This window comes from Athene noctua, chromosome 2 (assembly GCF_965140245.1).
Source record: "Athene noctua chromosome 2, bAthNoc1.hap1.1, whole genome shotgun sequence".
In the NCBI taxonomy this organism is placed as follows: domain Eukaryota; kingdom Metazoa; phylum Chordata; class Aves; order Strigiformes; family Strigidae; genus Athene; species Athene noctua.
Window position 1 is genome coordinate 167,703,031 of NC_134038.1, and position 18,899 is coordinate 167,721,929.

The 18,899-nt window shown below is 49.7% G+C and overlaps 2 protein-coding genes across 5 annotated transcripts in view; both read left to right on the forward strand.

Moving 5' to 3' along the window:
• Positions 1-85: 85 nt before the first annotated feature.
• On the forward strand, positions 86-15,167 carry GUK1 (guanylate kinase 1). 3 transcript variants are annotated; one of them, XM_074901080.1, is made up of 8 exons: positions 86-158; positions 6,207-6,320; positions 8,118-8,159; positions 9,268-9,364; positions 12,970-13,108; positions 14,041-14,125; positions 14,440-14,525; positions 14,976-15,167. In XM_074901080.1, exons 1-8 carry the CDS (start codon positions 116-118, stop codon positions 15,009-15,011), a joined length of 642 nt encoding a protein of 213 aa, XP_074757181.1. In that variant the 5' UTR covers positions 86-115; the 3' UTR covers positions 15,012-15,167. The 3 variants fall into 3 exon arrangements, with proteins under 3 accessions (XP_074757181.1, XP_074757182.1, XP_074757183.1); XM_074901081.1 differs by lacking the exon at positions 86-158 and adding an exon at positions 3,233-3,365; XM_074901082.1 differs by lacking the exon at positions 86-158 and adding an exon at positions 5,703-5,816.
• Positions 15,168-16,601: 1,434 nt separating this feature from the next.
• Positions 16,602-18,899, forward strand: part of GJC2 (gap junction protein gamma 2) — a 38,211-nt gene continuing 35,913 nt past the window's right edge. For both annotated transcript variants that reach the window (XM_074901078.1, XM_074901077.1), the window contains exon 1: positions 16,602-17,317. The gene's annotated coding sequence lies outside the window, so the exon portion shown is untranslated. The remainder of the gene's footprint in view (positions 17,318-18,899) is intronic.

An 18,899-nucleotide genomic window follows, 5' to 3' on the forward strand; every position in this document is an offset into this window, starting at 1 on the left:
CTGCCCCGCCGCCCTCCGCTCACGTGACCGCTCCGCTTCCCGCCTGACGTCGGGGCCGCGGGGGCTGATGGGACCGGCACCCCCCTCCCACCCCACACTGCCCCCCCCGCCCCTCATGAGCTGGCGGCGGCTGCGCGGCGCCATCGCCCGGGCGGCGGGTGAGCGCGGGGTGCGGAGACCCGGCCTCCTTCCTTCCCTCCCTCCCGGGCTCGGCCCAGCCGGCCCCGGGGCGCTGAGCCCCGTCATGAGGCTCCAGTGCTGAGGGGGCCCGGCTGGATGCGGGGTGCTGAGGCGCGGGGCGCGGGAGCGGCTCTGGGGTGTCCCCGGGGAGAGAAGCCGGGCGGGGATGGGCGCGCCGTGGCGGCCGCGTGGGGCGGCGAGGTTAGGAGGGGGGGTTTGGGCGGGAAGCGCCCTTCGGGTGTCCAGAAATAAAGGTCTGTGTGGGGAAACGTGGATGGCAAAACCACACCCTGTCCGAGCTTCACCTCGGGAGACGGTTACCCAGCTGGGTGAAATGGCTCAAACCAGCTGGTTGGTTAAACTGGTCCGGTTTTGCAATCGGACACGGGTTTGGGGTGACTCCTGCCCTCATCTGTGGATGATTTCTGTGGTGACCTCGAGCGAGCGGTTCTTGTTCCTCCTGCTTCAGTGAGTGTCCCCTGCAAGGAGTGAGTCCGTGCAGCCAGTCGAGTGGCTAACTAGTGCTTTTTAGCTAATGGTTTCCAGGGAAGAGGTGGCCGGGTGGTGCTGTGCTGGGGATGCTCAGCTCCTGTTTCAGTCCTGCGAGTAATTCCCTCTATTTAAACTGTCGGGGCAGGACCCCTGAGCAAAGCTGTCCCGCACAGTCTCTGCCTGCTGCGAAGCTGCAGGTGAAGCCCCGGAGCTCTCGCCCGCCTGTTCCCTGGCTGAAGGAGTGAGGATGCGCGGCTGTGGCCATGGGACCGGCCGAGGGGATGTCCTGCCCTCCGGGCTCCTCACTGACACTGAGATGCCGAGCCTTTGCCTGCTCTCGCACAACGCTAAACGTTGTTGTTACTGCGGCTGGCCAGGCTGGGTTTTCAGAAAGTGTCCCAAAATTTAGAAAGGTGAGAGCGGCAGTTTTGTAACGAACCTGCTAAAAATAGGGAATGGGATTATCATCCTAATCCAGGAGGCCTTTCTTGGGGCTCCAGAGAAACTGTCCTTTAATCCTGTTTTGTACTTTATAAGGGGGCTTTATGCTCTCTGTAAAGCCTCTCTGCTAATCAGCATTAATTTTGTTTAACTCTTGTGATGTCTGTCCTTTGCTTTACTGGTTGTGTTGCCACCTCCCAGTTAAAATCCAGGGCGAGTTTAGCAGGCAGGAGCAGACTGAAAAACGTTCCTCGCTCTAGCGACAACCTGCGTCCTCCTTCAGTGACCACCTTGTCTTTTTGCAGCCCAGTGGCGCCTACGTGGCAGTTTGTCCCCAGTCCCAGGTGTGGCACCACCTCACACATGAGGATCTTTAATAAATAGCCATGTTGCTCTCTTGCTGATTGACTAGCCCGCTGTGGTTTTGGTGATACGTGGTGGTTAGGCTGGATCCAAAGCCATTTTAGGAGTAACCTGTTGAAGGCGAGAGACCCTCTGTGCTAGATATTTGCAGGCTGGTTGCTCTGAAGATGACAAAATCTGAACAGTCAGAAAAAAAATGAGCTTCTGCTCAAAATAAATATGCACCTGTGATGTTACTGCTGCAGACATTGAAAGTGGGATGTGCAGATGCCTTACTGGGCTGGGAGCCAAACAGGAGTTTTAAAAACCTCTGTATCCACCAGATCTGGTTTCTTGGGCTTTTTTCATGCTTTATGTGTGGTTTTTGAGGGTTTCAGGTTGCTGGAGGTAAAGGAGCTGTGTTTGACAGTGCTGGGGAAGCAGAGAAGCCCAGTGAGGGCAGTAATATCTGTGTACAGGCCGGCTTGTCGTTACGAGTGATTTCATGGGATCAGAGCTTGAGTTTAACCAAATCTGATGGCAGAGGTGAAGGCACCAGCTCCCACGTCTGCTCTGTTCACCCTCTCAGGATGTCTTCATCCTTCACCTCTCCGGCCCTGAGCGGTTGCCCCCAGGATCCCACACCATGCCAGGTGGTGGGTGCCTTCTGAAAATGCTCCGTGGGAGCTGGTTTTGCGCAGTGCTGACACAGATTTCTAGTTTGCCAGCCAGGTGTTTGCTCTCTACCACCCATGAGGGCCTATCTCCTTCATCTGGCAGTGGGAATGGCTATTTTTTTTTTTCCCCCTCTAAATTATGTCTTGTTTTCCTCTGCAGATCTCCAGCAAGGGAGAAGGGATGCTTTTGGAGGGAGGGGGGAGGAAGCACCTGCAAGTCCCTTGGTTTAGCCCATTTCCCAGAGAAGTGAGACCTGTGATCTCAACCTGTGTGTCTTTTCTCACTTTAGCTCTGAATATTTTCGTGGAAAAAAAGGGAGTAAGGTAAAGGGGAGCGTCTCCATCTTGTCCTGATGCCCTGATTGAGCAGAAAAGCACCACTAGCACCAGGGTAGCACAGACCCTGCAGGGACCCACCACCAAAGTGTTTTTTGGAGGCTGGGGTTTGGGTCTGCATGGGCAAGACAAGGAGTTCCCCTGTCACCTTCGTGGTGGATAAATAGCTTCATCATTGACCTGAGGCAAAGCAGTCGCTGGAGGCAAGAGCTGTGCAGACTTCAGTCTGAAAGAGGAGGACTGTTGTCTGCAGAGGGTGAAATCCTGGCTAAAGCCAAGACTGAGTGTTTCTAGAAAAGCTGGCTCAAGCAGGCGGTTGTTGGGTGTGTAATGTGAGCGTAGCAGCTCTGTAGCCTGGGTTTCATGCCCGATGTTACTGGTGCTATCTAAGAGCCCATCGTTCTTGGTGTCTGTGGGCAGCACGGGCTAAAGACGTGCTGTGTGTAAGAAGGAGGGTGGGCTGGAGACCTCCCGAGGCCCCTTCCAACCTGAAGGAGCTATCAGTCTCTCCCTGGAGATCCCACACCTCCCTCTGACCCACAGATAGCAGCCCTTCCCCGCCTGCATTTACACTGGTGAGGTGTGGGACGTGTGAGCCGTGAGGACAGGGAATGGCTTTGCTCTTCACCAAAGCACCAGGCTGGCACCTGTCAGCCTGTTAGCGGTGTTTGACTGCAGCTTTACCAGCCGGGAGAGCAGGGAGCGGAGAAGAAACCACAAGAGGAGATTAAAGACCAGCGAGCGGTTTTCATTGGCCATCTTCTAACTGCGGCTTGGTAATTAAGGCTTTAAGGTCACAAATAGCCCAGCTTTGCACCGGCTCGCTCGCATGCGAGCTGGTCGCCGCTGCAAGGAGCTGGACTTTATACCTCACCTGAAAGGGAGTTAAAGCGAAAGGTAAGGACGGGTTGGAGCCTGCTGCTAGGCAGCTCTCTGCTCATTCCTCTTACCCCTTCCCAGTTTGTCTGGTGTTGAATGAAATGATTGCAGGTGATCTGGGCAGCTTTAAATTCTCCTTGTCCTATCTGCGCCTGCTAAAGGGCAGATGAAATTTTGAGGTGGAAGAGAGGAAAGCTCTGTTTGCCTCTGCCTGGGATGTGAGAGTCCTGGCTGGGCTCTGCAGGCAGGGGCTGGGACTTGTGCATCTGGAGCAGATCTTGTCAGCGCAGCTGGATCACAGTGGAGGGGAAGACGTGAAACACCTGGGCAGGGTCTGTGCTGGTGTCCGAACGTCAGGTGCAGGGCTTGAGGGAGCCGACGTGCGACGAAGGAGCATCGCTTGGGAACAGGCGTGTTGCGAAGGGCACTGGGATGACTGGAGTGTGACAAATTCTGTGTAGCCCCTCTTCTGTATTGTTTGGCAAGCAAGGGTTAGGGCTCATGAGTTTTATTTATGTGGGTGAGAGGAAGTGGTGGGGGCAGGGAGGTGCTTTGGACAACTCGGCAAGGGCCCGTCTACTTCCTTGCTGCAAGCACTAAATATCATTTTGCTGGTGAGGAGATGCAGGAGGCTGTGCTTTCCTCTTCCACTATTGAACATTTAGGCAAAACGTGATATTTGAAAATTATTAAAGCTCAAGGCCTCAGGGAAGGGTAGGACAGGTCCCCAAAAGGACTTCCTAGAGTTTGTTCGGCCTTGTTGTGTTTTTTGGATGATGGAGCCTAATCCAGCAGTGTGGCCCTGCACATAATGATGGGACCAGTCCTCCGAGCTCTGCAGCGAATATCTGATCTGGTGGATCTCTGGGGCTGCAGCACCTGGAGGACACTTAAAAAAAATTAAAATATTTCCTTTTTGGTGGTGATTGAACGTGGGTATTTTTACACCTACGTTAGCTGCTGCTGGCATCCGCTTAGACTTTGTGTATTAATGCCCCTTCCTTTCGTGCGGGCTTAGATAAACTCTGGTCAGACAAGTACAAAGCACTCTCGAGGAACGGAGGGAAAAACTCATATAATTTGCTGCCTGATGGATGTCTGCGCCATCGCAGAGCTGTGCAGGAGGGATTTGGGGATGAGGAGGTATCCAGCCCACGCAGGCTGGGGTCAGGGAGGCAGCCCGGCTAGATTAGCCTGCCCCATGATCTGCGGCTGATTTTGTAAGAGACGGCATTCGGCTTAAGGCTGTTTAAAAAGTGATTTGTAAGGTCGGGGTGACATTGCTATGATCTAATTCAAAATGGAAAGGTATTATACCGTCTGTCGGCTGATTGCTCCTGAGGTCACACCCAGCCAATGAGGTTAAAAAAAAAAAACGCATTTCCAGGGACTCCTTGCAGAAAGTAGGTGTTTTTAAATAGGAAAAATAGGCTTGTCTGATTTGTCCCACTCTCATCATGACCTGTGGTTTAGATGTTGCTGAATTGCTGTTGATGGATGAAGGTCCCCTGTGGTACCCCCTGCACTGTTGTACAGGATTTTCTTCTTTAGTCACATGTTGATAATTAACCTTTCTTCCTCCCCAGAGAGGCAGGCACATGAAAACCCATTTTTGGTTTCTTTCTGGCTGAAGAAACAACTGCAGAAAGGTCTGTGTGGCCCCAGGCTGCTTTTTTTTTTTCCTGTACCAGGAACCAAATCTTTCTCACCATGAGACACCTTGAGGTAGAGTTAGTGCTCCAGGAAATATGGAAATAAACCCCAGAGCTTATGTCCCAGATCACACCCGTGTTCAGACCATCGTTGCAAGGCTGTGGGGTTTAGTGGTGGAGGATGTGCTGGGCTTCTGGGTCACGGCTTCGGTACGTTGTCTGCTTATGGCTGAAGGCTTTGCGTGTGGATATTTACCCCAGGACTGATAGGAAGTATGTAACTGTCCATCATAGGCTTGTGGTTTGTACTTATTAGTATGTAAATGGACAGCATAAGAGGTGTGGTGATCTCGTGGGCATCCCATCCCTCGCTCGGCGCTGTGCATGTGTAATGTTGGCTGATTTCTGCCCTTTGTTCTCGGCAGCATCTTCTGCAGACTCTCCTGAGGCCTTTCCCTATGAGAGGGAAGTGGCTGTGACTGTATCTCTGTCGGTAAGAACAGGTATTAAACTGGCACTGCCCGGTGTGTGTACATGTCCCATGACGTTTTGAGATGCCGCTAGGCACAAACAGCATCTTCCTTCTGTTAGAAAAAGTCTTCCCTAGGATTTAAATCCCAGAAGGACCCGACCCTGGTGACAGAGAGCAGAGCTAGGACAGAGCTGGCTTGAATTATCCCAGTTTAGTGGCAGCTGGAGCCCAGTTTCCTCCTCCTTTGGGTTATGTCCTTATGAGTTTAACCTCAGTCCCCTGAGGAGGAGTGTTCATGCTGCAGTGATACGTGTCCTTTATTTGTCTGAGATATTTGTTTCCCAGGTAAGAATTGGGGCCAGCAGCAAAACAAGGTGAAGCTGTCCTGCTGCATTGCTGGTGGCCTCCCTTGTCTGCTTTCCAAAATGATATCTGAGTCCTCAGGGCTCCCAGCCCAGATCCTTTGCAGCAGTACAGAGGTGGCAGCTCCTGCTGTCTGCAGCCAGTTTGCTGATTTATTAGTTCTTTGAATTTCTGTGGTATTTCCTGCACTCTCAGTTACTTCCTATTAGCTCTAGGCTTGGGATTTTTCATCATTTCAGATTTGTTTGCAGAAACTTGTATCCAGGCGTAAAGGACAGACGCTGTTTTGTGGGACCCAGCACCTCTGGGAATCCATAGCTGTGTCTTTTCGTGGGTGTTTCTAACCAGACATGTGTTTTTCTGTCACTCTAGCCATGCAGGGACCGAGACCAGTAGTTCTGAGTGGTCCATCTGGTGCAGGGAAGAGCACTTTGTTAAAGAAATTGCTTGGAGAGTATGAGAACGTCTTTGGCTTCAGTGTCTCTCGTGAGTATCCATATGTCTCTGGGGAAGGGCGGTGAAGAATTCCAGGGCTGCCAGCCCAGAGCCTGCTTCTGTAGCTGTATTCATGCCCCAAGTAATGGGCTTCTGTGACTTGCCTGTGTTCTAGTCTCTCTGTGGGCTCTTTGGGATGTTTCAATAATCAGGATGCCTTTTACTACTGGCGTTGAGTGGCAAGTCTAAAATTTGTCTGGAACAGCAGTCTTTCCAGGTCTGGTGACTCCCCACACCTCTAAACACATCTCAGAGAGGTGAGAAGATTTTTCTGAGTGATTCTTGATTCTGAAAGTAACAAAATCCTCCACACACCTTTGCTTCAAAAGCCAGTTCTTTCCATCCACCTGTGGGAGCTGATGGGGATTTTAACAGCCATAGGGCTGCACACCAGTCTCAGATTTAAAATTAAAGAGTTTTGTGAAGCTCCTTTCATTACTGGGTGGAACAGTTCACCCAATCACCTGCGTACATTCTTCTTCCTGCCATTGCTCGGGTGGTTTGTTGGGGTTTTATGTTGGCCACCAAGTGCTGATCAAGGGTTCTCAAGGGTTCTTTTTTTTTTTTCTTTTTTTCTTCCTACCTGGGATCATTTCCTGTAATGTGAAAATAACCCCTGGTTGTCCAGCTAGACCCATTTGTGCCTGCCTGCAGACAGTGCTGAAACCCTCCTGTGTCCACAACAGAGTAAAGGCAGGAAATCTTCTTCAGGCAGCTTGCCTGTTGCAATACTAATTTTGTTTCCTTTTTCTTGAATGACGCCTTAAAGGTCAGAATCTGGGCTGTGTCCACAGCTCATTCGCCTGATCTTCCCCTTGAGCTCTGTAAGGTGTTTTTAAGTACGTTACCAAAATGTGTTTTACCCTCCTAACACTTGGGATGCTGCTTTGAGATCTGTGAGATCAGATTCATTCCGCTATGAAAGAGCACATGCTGGATCTTTAAAAATTTAATGTTACTGGAGATGGAAAAAAACTTTAAAATATCTTTCCTTTTGTGTGTTTCATCCCATGCTCTTGATTCAATTGAATCTCTCATCTCAGTCCAGACTAAACCTTACCATTTTCCCCAAGGTGGCCTCTTGGTAGATATTTTTCTTCTAAATCTCCATAGGCCACTTAGACCTTGGCAACTGGTGCTTTATAAAAATTTACAGGTGATAGAAGCCTTACTGCATTAGTTTAACTCCTGCCGGTCCTAAATAAAATAATCGGTGTTGCCCTCTGTGATGACCATCAGCTCCTTTCTGGTTTGCAGAGCACGTGCTTAAAATAATGCTAGTTTGAATGGCTTCCAGCGGGGTTCAAAGGCTGTCTGATTTATTCACCTACCTCTTGCAGGAGTTTGCCCTTATTCATTAAATCTGGCTATTTTAAGCACCAGTGTAGGTGCTGCATGATCTTTTTAAATGAAGATAACTCTGCAAAGTAGGGCACTGCTAATTCCCCTGAACTGAGGCAGAGGTCCCAATAACGTGTCTAGGATTACACAGGAAGGCTGTAGCAGAGCTGAAAACTAAGCCCAGCCTGGTAAGTCCCGCACTGACTGCTCAGCCCCTAACAATCTTAATTGATTGTTTTCAGATTATCTAGGATTCTTCGATTAAAGGCCAATCCTGCATGTCATTCTGTGTTACACTAGCTGATTCCAGAAGCTCTGATCATTTTAAATAGAGGATCAGCTTACTATGCAATTGGGTTAATCTGCTGCATGTGTGCTTTTATTTCTCTGATACTATTACTTCCTTGGGTGATCTACAAAATTTGCAAGGATGTTTCTTGCTTACAGATACCACGAGGCAGCCAAGACCCGGCGAGGTAAATGGTAAAGGTGAGTGTGTTGCAGTTGGGCCTGTCTCGTTGGACTTGGCAAATAATTCCTCTGAAAAATTGTAAGGTGATGTGAAGCGCATCCGTGAACCCCCACTAGCAGATGAGTTAGTTCTACATTTATGTTTATAGGGTGCGTTTCCTTAGGCGGACCTTCAGTAATCTATTTGAGGGTGTGTATATAGATATGCATATGTGCACACACTTCTGTTCTTTATCTCAGTGGCAATGAGACCGTAGCTGTTCCCTGCTGTTCTGAAGCTTGTGCCGTGTGTTGGAGAGTAGATAACAAAGAGGGATGGACTTGTCAGAACAAAACCAAAATTTAATTAAGCGGTGAAATGTTAACAGAGGGAGAGCGTGTGTTGCTAGACGCTGTCTCTGACTCGCTTGCTCTTGGTTTAAGCTCCCTGGTCCATACTTGGGCTGAATTTTCCGAAGTGCCAGGTAGCTCTCTTGAGATACTTCAAATTCACACTGCTTTGGAAAATGCAGCTGATTAATGAAATGTCTTTATCTGTATTAATAGCTTGTATCCATCTGGCCAGCTTCTCTGTTTTCTGGTTTGTTTGCATATTTCAGAGCGAATCAAGTGAGGTTTGTTCTTAAATTTCCAATGGGAGTTTTCACTCTGAAGTGAAAGGGAGGGATTTTGATAACAGGTAGAGAAACGTTCCTTTTTAGTTGGTTTGATTTTGATGTCCCCTTTTATCTTCCCCCTCTCTCTTGTCCCATTTTAGTCTTTAATCATAAATGCTTTCAAATTAAAGGCCTTGGCAGCCCTGTTGTAATGTGTTCTACACCTGTGGGGAGAGGGAGGAGGTTCCCACTGCACCAGAAAAGGGAAAGGATATGAAAAAACTGGGTACAGCCGTATTTTTGGCCACATGGAGAGCTTCAAAATGTTTTGAGCAAGTGTCTGGGAAATTGGTGTGGAGAGGGGATGCTGTATGCAGTAATTAGGAAGTAGATATCTGCAGTCTTCCCACATTGTCCAAAGCAGATTTTAAGTTCCTTCTTCCCTAAGCACCCATGGGTGTAATTCTGACCGTGAACTTTACCTTCAGAGCTGTTAATTTCTGGCTATTTTTCCTGTTTTCCCTATCCAGATTATCACTTTGTGACCAGAGAGGATATGCAGAAAGAAATCGATGCTGGTGAATTCATCGAGCATGCAGAGTTCTCTGGAAATATGTATGGGACGAGGTATGCAGTTGATGCTGTCACTGCTGAACCCAGGTGCTGCTGGGAGCCAAGATGGGGGTGAAGGAAAAATTGTATTTTAACTCAGCGACACTGTTTTCTCCAAACATCCAGATTTTTTTGCCATAAGCAAACCCTTGAATTTTCATAGCAGAGTCCTTGTCACCTTTATTAAGACAGCAAAATTCACTCTTGCACAGGGTTAGCTCATCATAATTGAATCATCACTGCGTTATGAGATTTTTCTATAGCCTCCAGTGTTTGAGGGTTGCTGATGCAGTTAATAATCTTAACACTTTTCCTACACAGGGATGATTTTCATAGACTATTTACACTCCTTAATATTTTTCCAAGTGTGGCAGAGAGTAGCGGGCAGGATGGAGACTTATTCTCTTTATCCCTGTGTTAACTAATGGTCTGAAAATGTTGAATTCAGAATCAGAAGTGATGATACCTGTATTGGCTGCTGTGAAACAAATATGCATGCTGATTTGGTAAAGTGGCTACTTACAAACAGGTAAACTGCATGGCACCCTTGACTGGGGTTCAGGAGTTAGGTGGATTTTAAAATAACATTGCCCTTGGTGTTGGAGCTGATGATCAATAAAACATTAAGCTGCAATGTTGATTAGAAGTCAGATATATAATTATTGTAAGAAAATTGTACACTGTAGTAATAGGCCTGCTAAGGAGGGAAGTTAAATGTTTCTTGAGATATTTTATTAGATGCATTAAAGAAATTTTCCTGAAATGCTTTACAGGAAGACTTATATTTCTTAGAGCTGAATGTGCTTTTTTGAGGATTTTTTTGGAGATAGCGAAGTTGCCTTCTGAGGATGATTTCCTCAGGGGAGGTGCCATCATAAGTCCCCCAGACTGAACATGCTGCAGGTGTTTAGCTCAGAAGGAACGGCTGGTGATTTTGCATTTCAGCAGCATGGCTGTTCTAGTGTCACCGCAGTTTAGGGCAGCCTTGCAGGGGTCTGGCCCTGCTCCCTCTGAGGCTGATGGAGGGGCATAGTCCTGTGCCCTCGCCTTCGTACCTCCAGTGTCACCGGTTTGGCACGAGAAACAAAACCTGATGGCTCACCTTCCAAACACCCAGCACCAGGGAGAAACTGAGTTCAAGCTCCTTAATCCCTGGCTTCATCCTGCATAGGCAAGGCTTCCTTCCTTCATATGCGTCCTGCTCAGTCTAGCCACAGTGTGGAGGATATGCCTGCTTTCTGATGCCTGATATGTAAGTGGAGTTGATCTTGGTGCCTTTTCCTCAGGGTGGGTGCTGGGAAGACATCTCTCCTCAATTCAGCCAATTTCTATGAAAATTGCAGGAATTCAACACTTGAATCAAATTAAATGATGTGCTTGGGTTTGATTTTTGACGTGCTTTTCTCCCTGACCCTCACTTCCATCTTCAGTCCCTTCTGCATATTACACTGCCTGCGGTGGTGGGCACGCAGGGTGGGAGGCTGAAATGAGCCCAAACCATCCCAACAATACCTGTTTGCAAACAAAACAAATACAGAAACTCTCCAAGCTTATGTTTTCTCTGTAAGTACCTAAGGATGTTTCTAATCAGATGTGTGATAAAGTGGAGGAAGTCCCTCATGCTTATCAGAATAGTTGAAGTATTTGCCAATCCTTTCTGCTCCCTAAATCTCACCAGCTAATAATAGCGAATAACTACAAATGAATTGCTGGATTTAAGAGCCCTGAAAGGTCCCTGTCTGTGGGATAGTGCTGAGCCCTGCCCACAGAAACCAGGACTTCTTTGAAGTTGCCTTAGATTAGAGGCTGAAATCAGAGTGCAGGCGTGGGGTCTCTTTCTCAGGGCTCTGATAGCTGCTGGCTCTTTGTAGATTGTTTCTAGCAGGAGTTAGTTGATACCTGGTAATACCAGATGGCAAATGAAGCTGTTCTGGGGAGGTTTTGTGGCTTTGCAGTGGATAAGGCTCAAATCTGGGCACTCACGGCTGCCCACCAGGGCAAGGCCTCTGTGTTTTTATAGGGCACAGTGCTGGTCACACAGCTTCACTTCAGCTTTCTACTTCTTGTGGCATTTGTGGCCTGGTTTGTGGGACTCCCAGGTCAGGAGGAAGGTCACCAGCCCCCTCCACCTCCATGGCCCCATCACAGGAGCATCTCTGCAGGCAGTGGACCCTGCTGCACTGAACAGACTGGCTGCGGGACCCTGAGGCTGCTTGGCTGCCTGCTGTTGCCCACTGTCCAGGCTGAGGAGCTCACAGTGTCACTCAATCAGACTGCTTCGTAGCTCACCTCTGTTTGTGGGGGCTTTTCTGGGCTTGCAAGCTCCCAGAAGTTTTTACAGCTTTCTCCATCTCGCCTCTGCTCCCTACTCCTCCAAGAGGCACCTTCTGCTCGGGCTGTCTCTGTCCTCTCCAGCTATGTTTGCAGTGAGCCATTGTCTAGCTGTGGTAGTCGTGGGCTTGGGGCTCTTCGTCTGTGCTGTCACATCTTCCTCTGCTCACACCCTGCCAACAGCAGCGGCTGTGTGACACCTGTGGCTGCTTTCCCTGTCTTCTCCAGCTGGCACAGCCAGGAGCAGGGCTGGTGCAAGCTGTGGGAGGAAAGCTGGGGGTCCCGAATCTTGATTCACTGGAGCTGTGACTCCCCTTTGCTGGGGTGTAGGACAACACAAGAGCACTTGTTCAAGGGAGTCTTATTTTCTTTGCAGAAGGCATCAGGTTGCAAACCTTGGTGGTGCAGGATGACGAGGTGAGGTCCAGAGAGGTGCCCTGGGTCTGGGCAGGGAATCAAGCAAGTTGGAGGCTGGCTGTAGGGCAGCATTTTCTTTTAATCTCTGCTGCCATTGCATGACCTCCTGACTTCATGGTCCCAAAACCTGCAGTGCCACATCTTGAGTTCCTGGCAGGGCTTCTCTCTGCACTCTCCATCATGCCATGGAGCCCTGGCTTGGAGAATCTGTGACTTTTCACTGACTGAGAAGTCCCCCAGGAGGGCTGCTGCCCAGTAACTAGTCCAGGTACCTCCAGTGCTCTGGTAGAGGGTTGGCATTGCTGCTTTTCAAGGGAGAGTTGCAAGTGTTCAGGAACAAGCTCGAGGCGATTCCCCTGTGTTGGGGAAGAGACACCATCTTTAACGACATACAAGAACTGCCACTTAAAAGATATTTTCTTAATTGTGCATCTTGCAACCCAGGCAGAGCATCCATCTCCATTAAGCATCCTCCAGCATGCGTACAGAAATCTCCGGAGAAGAAAAGTTACCAGTGTGTTTGCTCTTTGGTGAGGGTTGCTCCTGTGTTTGTCAAAGGCAGGAGCTTTACGGACTGTACCTGAGCCACACTGATCGTGGATAGTCATACATTATCCATTCCCACACCTTCCATCGTGGTTTTGCCAGCCTCTCTAGCAGGAGACAGCAGGTCCCTGCTCCACCCCAGGGACCCAGAGAACGCTTGGAGAGACTGCTTAGCAAGAGCAGAGCAGGCTTTCTTTTCTCTCCTGCCACAGTTTGGGCACTAGGGAGCCCTGTGAGGTGAAGACCTGCTGCTGGATGGGGATGCACCAAACCTCCACTGCTGTGGCTGGATGCTCTGACACCTTTCCTCTTTGTTCTGTCCCCAGTAAAGGTGCAGTGCAGGCTGTTCAGGCCCGGAACCAGATCTGCATCCTTGACATTGACATCCAGGGTGTGAAGAACATCAAGAGGACAGACCTGAACCCTATCTACATCTTCGTGCAGCCTCCATCCATGGACATCTTGGTGAGCGACCGCCTTCCTTTGCCGTTAGGCAGTTAGAGGTAATCAGCGTCTTGCTCTGAAGCCGTGGGCGTTCCTCCCTTCTTGTTTCATCTGTGTGTTTTTAAGGGCAGTAGAATAGGTGGGGAGAACATTTCTGAGCACACTTGTTATCTCTGCCCAGCTCCCAGGGATAAATCTTCCTGTGCACTGTTTTTTGCGTCCCTCCTGTGCAGCTTCCATGCCTTGGTGTGTTTGCCTTCACTGGGTTAGAGGCTCCGTTGCAGCATGGCCAACCTGTAAATACCTTAGTTGTGCTTAATGCTGGGGAGAGAAGGTTTTTGTGCTGAGGCTTGCCTCCAGCAATGACAGTTAAGCCAAGGGAGGCTGGTTCTCTGCAGCACCAGAAATCCTATACCCCTCTGGTTTTACAGGGCCCTATATAACAATGATTGCAGTGTGCCTCTCGCATAAGTGTCGTGATCCAGAGAGGGGTGTCCACACGTGTATGAGACTTGCTAAAGCCATGCAAGGAGTACATGGCAGCGAAGGCCACGACTCCTGGCTCTCCCCTCTTGCTCTTAAGTAGATCAGGCAGCCTGTGTTTCTTGTTCGGTTTGTGGAGGAGAAAGCCAACAGCACCAGATGCCAGAGCCCATCAGAGAGGTTTCATCTCCCATCAGTACCTGAAAAAAAAAAAAAAAAAAAAGTTTATGGGGGAGGGAAAAAGGGACTGGGAACCTGGTAAGAGATCTTGAGTGCAAACTCATCTTTTTGCTCTGGTTTGTGCTGGGCTGTAAATGAGGCTGCTCGCCCGTTGCAGAGCGTTATCTTGCATGCCCGTGGTTGCCAGCTGTAGCAAACAGCAGACAGCACTGGCCTGTGGGGTGCGTAGGGGTTTCTACATGCAGCATTTGGAACACACATTTCTTTAACCTGTATGTCACTGGGTTTAGGAAAAAAGACTACGTGACCGAAAGACTGAAACAGAAGAAAGTTTACAGAAGCGTTTGACTGCAGCCCGCGTAGATCTGGAACTTAGTAAGTCCAAGTGCCTTCAAGTGATATGTGCAGGGAGAGGGGATGGTGATTTAGGAGCTGTTTTTGGCGTGAACATCTGACTTGTGCTCTCCAAGGAGGGCTGGTAGGGCTTGGACAGAAGCTGAGTTTGATCTAACCTCTATACTGCATCGTTTCCCACTGCAGTTCCTTGCGGACGGTTGGTGGAAAAGCATGTTAGTAGTGGCTGAAATAATAATATTAAAATGCCACAGGAACTCGGGTGGTGCACAAGAGATGACAGAGGGAAGAAACTTGTTCTCTTCTAACTCCTTGTTCCTTGTCTCCTTCTCTAGGTAAAGAGCCTGGCCTATTTGACTTGGTCATTATTAATGATGATTTAGAAAAAGCCTATTCCGAATTGAAGGAGATGCTCCTGGAGGTGAGTTGTTTGGGGCTTTTCTGCCTCTCTCTCTGGGTAGGCATGACCTCCAGGCTGAGCCGGTGAGGGTCTGTCTATAGGCAGCCACAGAAATGTCACCTCTTGCCTCCACTTGATCTGGTTTGAGTCTCTGAGTGACGTAGTTGAGCACAGATCACGTATGGGTGATGATGGATCGGTGGCCTGAGAGTGGGAAACAGGTTCAGTGTGATACTGGGTTAGGAGCAAAATAAACACATGTCCCTGGACGGAATGGAAGGGGTGTGCTGGCTTTGAAATGCTTCTAAATCAAACCTTGCCTTGTCCCCAAAGTGTGTAAACTCAGCTTGTTCCCGTGATGCTGTGGAGCTGATCTGAGGAGGTGGTTGCTTGTGGTCTCCAGAGCTGTGAAACTATGGGTTGTTCCCAAAGAATGGCAGATGCTCAGTTGTTTTCCTGATCTCCTTGCAGGAAATCAAGAAGACTGAAGAATCCAGGAAGCCATGAGCTGACCCTCTTTGGACATTTTACCTTTGCACATGATTCCCGAAGCACGTTACACTGTTTTATTTTGAGAGACATTCCCTTTAGGCTGATCCTTCTCCCGAGTTACTCTAAGATGTTTCTATTAAAAGGAAAGAAAACAAAACTCGGTGACACTTGTGTTTGTTTGCCACACACCCGGCGTGTGCTCTCCCAGGTTTGTACCGCAGGCGGATGCTTTGGGAGCAGTTGTGCAGGCAGAGGGCAGAGCCGTTCGGCGAGGCTGCAGAGGAGCTGTCTGGTCAGCTGCAGCCCCGGCGTGTGCCTTGGGATCCCACTGCACTATTTGTGGAAGTACATGCTGTGCCAGATAATGCCACTCGATAAAGGGGAGCGATTTATATTGATGTGACCCCCGTTTCCACCTGCGGACCGAGGCGCTCCCATCTTTACTGGCTCCTGATGTCACCAGTGTCGGCATCCTCTTGCTCCCTCTGGTTCCTGCTTCCTTTTGCAGCTCCTCCAGGTGCACCTGTGGGTCTGTGCCTGCTGGCCGCAGCCTCTGCGGTGTTGGGCCGTGTCGTGGGGGCAGAGCAGGCACAGCTCTGCTGCTCCAACCGCAGGCCTTGTCAACACATGGGTTTGTTTAATAAGCCGAGAGGAGAAGGGAGTGGTTGCACGATGTGATCTATCCACTGCCTTTTTTTTCTGGGGGAAAACTACTGTGAGCTTCTCCTCCTCTGCCATTCTGGCAGCAATCTTATAATTCATGTGTACTTGTTCACCAAGGTAGATTTTTAGATGCTTTTGTACCGACAAGATGTGGGGGAAAAGATTTATTTCCCAAGCTGTGCAGCTTTTTTGGTTGACATGCTTGAGGGCAGCAATAAATCCCTTTTCCTAGGGTCTTTTCCTTTGATGTAGCCACTGTCCCTTGGACTAGTCTCTGGCCTGAGATGTAGAGAGCTCTGCCTGATGGAAGGATGCTTCACCCTTCGCTTCAGTGTTAACCTTGATGCTTTCATGTAACTTCTGAGCCCTTTGGTCCCTCCAGCAGGTCGTATCCTGAGCCTCCTTGGAAGGGTTGGTTCCTCACTGAGCCCCTGTACTCAAAGCACCCCAGTCTTCACCAGAGGTAAGTGTGGGAGAGAGAGGAGCAGTGTTGCAACTGGTGCCTCCAGGTGGTTAAACTGGTGTTGAGCTTCAGGGGAGGAACAGCTGTGGCACAGCTGCTGGCGGGGTCACCTGTGCCAGAGCCTGGAGAACACAGGGGGTTTGTGTTTGATCCTTGAGAAATGGCAAGTCTGGCAGAGCCGCCGTCCCACTGGTGCTGGCTTCCAGCTGCCTCCCCCTAAAATGAACCCAGCCAAGACTCAACAGCTGCACCGTGCAATGCCGGGCTGTGATATTTTCTTGCCAAAACCTCGTCTTTATCAGAGCATGGTTGTACCTTAAACTCAACCACTGGGTTTCATCCTCTTCATGTCACAGATCACAGGATGGTTTGTGTTGGAAGGGACCTTAAAGACCATCCAGTCCAATATCCCTGCCGTGGGCAGGGACACCTTCCACTAGACCAGGTTGCTCATCTCCCATCTCTGATTTACCCACCCGCCCTGCTCCAGCACACTTACAGGACCTCTTGGTCCAGGCCACCTCCTAATTAACTTAAGTGCCATCCTCCACATTATGGATATCAGCAAGCAGAACCAGACCTCAGGCAACCCTTTTAATACTTTGCTTGCGTTCAGAAGGATGATTTGATAATTATTTTGATCATTTACCTCACTTGGGCTGTTAAATCTTTCCTAGTCTAGACTCTGAAATCCTTTCTGTTGTCATGAGTTTCCTGTGGCAAGGTTCTCATTTTGGTTAAACTGCCAGGAAAATGCTCCCCAAGCATTTTCTGGGGGATACCTGCTTCACAACATCCAGCTGCCCCCACCCTGACAGCGTGAATCGCAGCGGCCAGGCTCTTCCTGCAGCGGCAAGTGATGGACTGTAATTTTTTTTCTTTTTTATTTTTTTAATGAATCGGGTTTCGTTATGATTTGAGGGACACGTTTGCAATGGGGAAACGTCCCCTCTAGATGGCAGAAATGACAGCAGGAAAGCACAAGGGGGCCCACGCTGCCGAGCGGCGAAACGCAAGAGGTGAAGGACACGGCGCTGGCCTCAGTCGGGGGTCTCCAGCCACCGCGTGGGACACACACAGAGCTGTCACCAGATGGAAATGCCCGGCCACTGCCTGCTCAGCCCTCCTGCCAACGTCCTGGGAGCTGCGCCGCTGCTATCCCCGAGCCCAGCCTCCAGCTGCCCCTCCGGGAGAGGTGAGTGTTACCTGCAAACAGGGACAGTGCTTCAGCCCTTTGGCAGCACTCGGAAAATGGGGGAAAAAAAAAAAAAAAAGTCGTTTAGATCACTTGTGTCCCCCCCTTTCCCTCTGTGTTACCACCAGGAAGCCCTAAATAACACACCCTATATTGGGTGACCTGCTTTTGGCAGCTGCCGCTGTGTCTGACAGAGCGAAGCAGTGAACGCCTGGATGCCCGGCGCTAACGCGAGGTGACAGGGTGGCCACTGGGATGGTGATGGGTGGTGGAGGGACCAGGAGTGGGGTTGCTGGAGCCGGGCTGGTCACTGAGTGGGTGATAGGGCTGTTGAGCATCCCTTGCAAGTTGTTTTTGGTGGCTGTCAGTATTGCCCCCTCTGCGTTTGGCGTTTTGGAAGGGCCACGCTGCGCGTCCAATCTCATAACTGGGTGCATGAAGGCACCTGTTGGAATGAGTTTAATTTCTGCATCCTTAGAAATGGGATGTCTATTTGACTAATTGCATTTGCAAACACAAATACCTTCCTAGATCTGTATTTTTTGGTACCGGCTTGCTGGCGATGCCACCATCCCCACGTCCCTGGGCCAGGCAAGGACCTTGCTGAGCATCACAGTTGCGGTGGCTGCTGAATTCAGGGTCCTACACAACCAGAAATGGTGTCTCCCACTGCTCGAGGTGGGGCTGGGATCAGGGATCAGACTGTGGCAAAGTGAGGGTACAGGAGTCTCCCTGCCAGGGATTTTCTGTGATTTAAGATGCTGGTCCTGGGGGACCACCTAGGAGATCTTCCAGGCAGGAAGGTGCTGAACATACCAACCAACAGGTTTGGGGCATTTTGGAGTGGTGAGCAAGATGAGGTCAAGAGGGAGCTAACGCTGTCAAATGTGGTTTTATTTAGCTATCCCAGAATCTTGTCACCTGGCCCCATGGGACTGTGGGGATGAATTTCTGCCCAAGTGTTTTTTCTGGGAATCTCAAGTGCTTTCGGAGGGAGTCCTGATTTTCGAGTTTTCTTCTGTGCAATTGCAAAAACGCACCGTGGGGCAGAGCCAGCCTGGGAAATAATTGGGCAGCCAGCATGTAAAATAAGCAACAACAAAAAAAAGAAGCAAGAATAACTGTGGTTTTCTTGCTGCCCCATCAGTGTCCAGCTTGGTTTGTGTGTGTGCTTCTGATCTCCAGCGCTGGGATTTAGCATCCCGGGTATGAAGATGTGATGGGATGTGCTCACGTTGGTGCATGGGGATGACGTGTGATGGATAAGGCTGTGGCTACAGCAACCTGAGTGCTGTCAGAAGTTGTTGTCAGGGGAGGAAAAAGCTTATTGCAAGCCAGCCTGGGTTCCTTGCATATATTTAGGACCTTCCAGAGAGTTTGCTCAGCACTTCAGTGGGGTTAGTGCTGCTTGGCCTGAGCTTGGGGGTGCAAGGCCACAAGTTACCAGCTTTTCTGGCAAAACCCACTTTTTTCCTGCTATATCCAGTGTTCGCATTTCCATCAGCATGCAGCGAACCTCTTCTAGGAAATTCTCCGGCAGCCTGCGAGGCCTCAAACAGGATCAGAGCACCTTACTGCAGGG

What these genes read in the sequence shown, in the direction of transcription:
- GUK1 (XM_074901080.1), top strand. Translation starts at nt 116, where the DNA reads ATGAGCTGGCGGCGGCTGCGCGGCGCCATCGCCCGGGCGGCGG. An exon ending in CTCCATCCATGGACATCTTG is followed by an intron (nt 13,109 to 14,040) that starts GTGAGCGACCGC and finishes CACTGGGTTTAG; the next exon opens with GAAAAAAGACTACGTGACCG. An exon ending in CCGCGTAGATCTGGAACTTA is followed by an intron (nt 14,126 to 14,439) that starts GTAAGTCCAAGT and finishes CTCCTTCTCTAG; the next exon opens with GTAAAGAGCCTGGCCTATTT.